Source organism: Austrofundulus limnaeus, unplaced genomic scaffold (assembly GCF_001266775.1).
Source record: "Austrofundulus limnaeus strain Quisiro unplaced genomic scaffold, Austrofundulus_limnaeus-1.0 Scaffold64, whole genome shotgun sequence".
Taxonomy (NCBI): domain Eukaryota; kingdom Metazoa; phylum Chordata; class Actinopteri; order Cyprinodontiformes; family Rivulidae; genus Austrofundulus; species Austrofundulus limnaeus.
Genome location: NW_013952466.1, coordinates 662,137 through 663,328, shown reverse-complemented (window position 1 = coordinate 663,328; position 1,192 = coordinate 662,137). Strand labels below are relative to the sequence as shown.

Genomic DNA, 1,192 nt, shown 5'->3' with positions numbered 1-1,192 from the left:
ACCTATCCATGTCATCATTTACCCAGAATGCTTTGCGTGTAAATAAAATGGCCCCATCCGTGTAATGTATTTTTAAACTTTTAGTTTAAAAATGATAAAAACTGAACATCCTACAGTATTTTTACATTCTTTATTTTACAGTTAAAATATATGTTTATCAAATAAAGTCTAATGTTACAACTAATCATGGATCCCTTTAAACCAGAACAGAAAACGCAGTTTTTAAAAGTCACATTAAAAATAGCTGTGTGGGACATCTAAAGGAAGAAAAAAAAACATTTAGAATCAAAAGTCATGGGTGAAATTCTAAAGTTTAAAACACATCCTCACTTCCAAGTTAGGCATAGCCTCGGGAGTTTTTGTAGATGAAATTTGACTGTTCACACACACTTCTGCTTCCACACACAGAGTTTCATTAGACGTACGTCTCATGTGGTCCCCCTCTTCACACACACGCTCTCTTAGCGTGCAGCATTTCGATGAGCAGGTTGTTACAGGTTACCTCTCCGCTCAGGTGCATGTAGCACAGGTAGTCCTCGGCCTGCGTGCTGAGAGAGCGCAGCTCAGGCAGCCGGACCACCAGCTGACTGAACTTATCCTGAAACTGAGGGTAAGTGGTGAGAGTGTACTCCAGCAGAGCCCCGTTCACCTGCTCCTGGACCCCCTCCACAAACACCTGGTTCTCCAGTAGCTTTACATCTGCAGACACACAACGGATGACTGTTAGTTCTGAAGCTGTGAGAACAGATTACAGTCTGGACACTCATTACAGTTTCCTGAAAGGCAGGCTCACCTGACATCTGCAATGCTTTGATTCATTTAAGCTCAGTTTATTATGACCCCGCACGCGAAGCGTAAGCGGGAGTCATATTGTGTTCGTACGGTTTATTTATTTTTTCATTTATTTTTTTTCAGTGATTTTTGGTCAACCGTAGCACAAAAACGGCTGCACCGGTCAACATGAAATTTGGCAGGACTGTACATGAGTCTGACCTACACTGTGCCAGCCAACGGTTTTACAATAGACCCCATATTTGAGGAGGGGGCTCCTTTCAAAGTGGGGGTGTCAGGACATACAAAATCACTTATAACTCAGAAACTGTTCAACATAGAAGCTTCAGATTTCTTTTGTTCTTTAGCTCTGATGAAGCTCTATCTGTCAGGCCCACAATCAGTGCCCCCCACTCCCTCC

At 42.5% G+C, this 1,192-nt stretch overlaps 1 protein-coding gene across 1 annotated transcript in view; it reads right to left on the bottom strand.

The window, feature by feature from the left end:
* Positions 1 to 172: 172 nt before the first annotated feature.
* The window catches only part of LOC106518614 (nuclear receptor subfamily 5 group A member 2), a 31,696-nt gene continuing 30,676 nt past the window's right edge, over positions 173 to 1,192 (bottom strand). Inside the window, exon 4 of the mRNA XM_014009970.1 lies at positions 173 to 699. Coding sequence (XP_013865424.1) covers positions 446 to 699 — 254 coding nt within the window. The 3' untranslated portion in view covers positions 173 to 445. The remainder of the gene's footprint in view (positions 700 to 1,192) is intronic.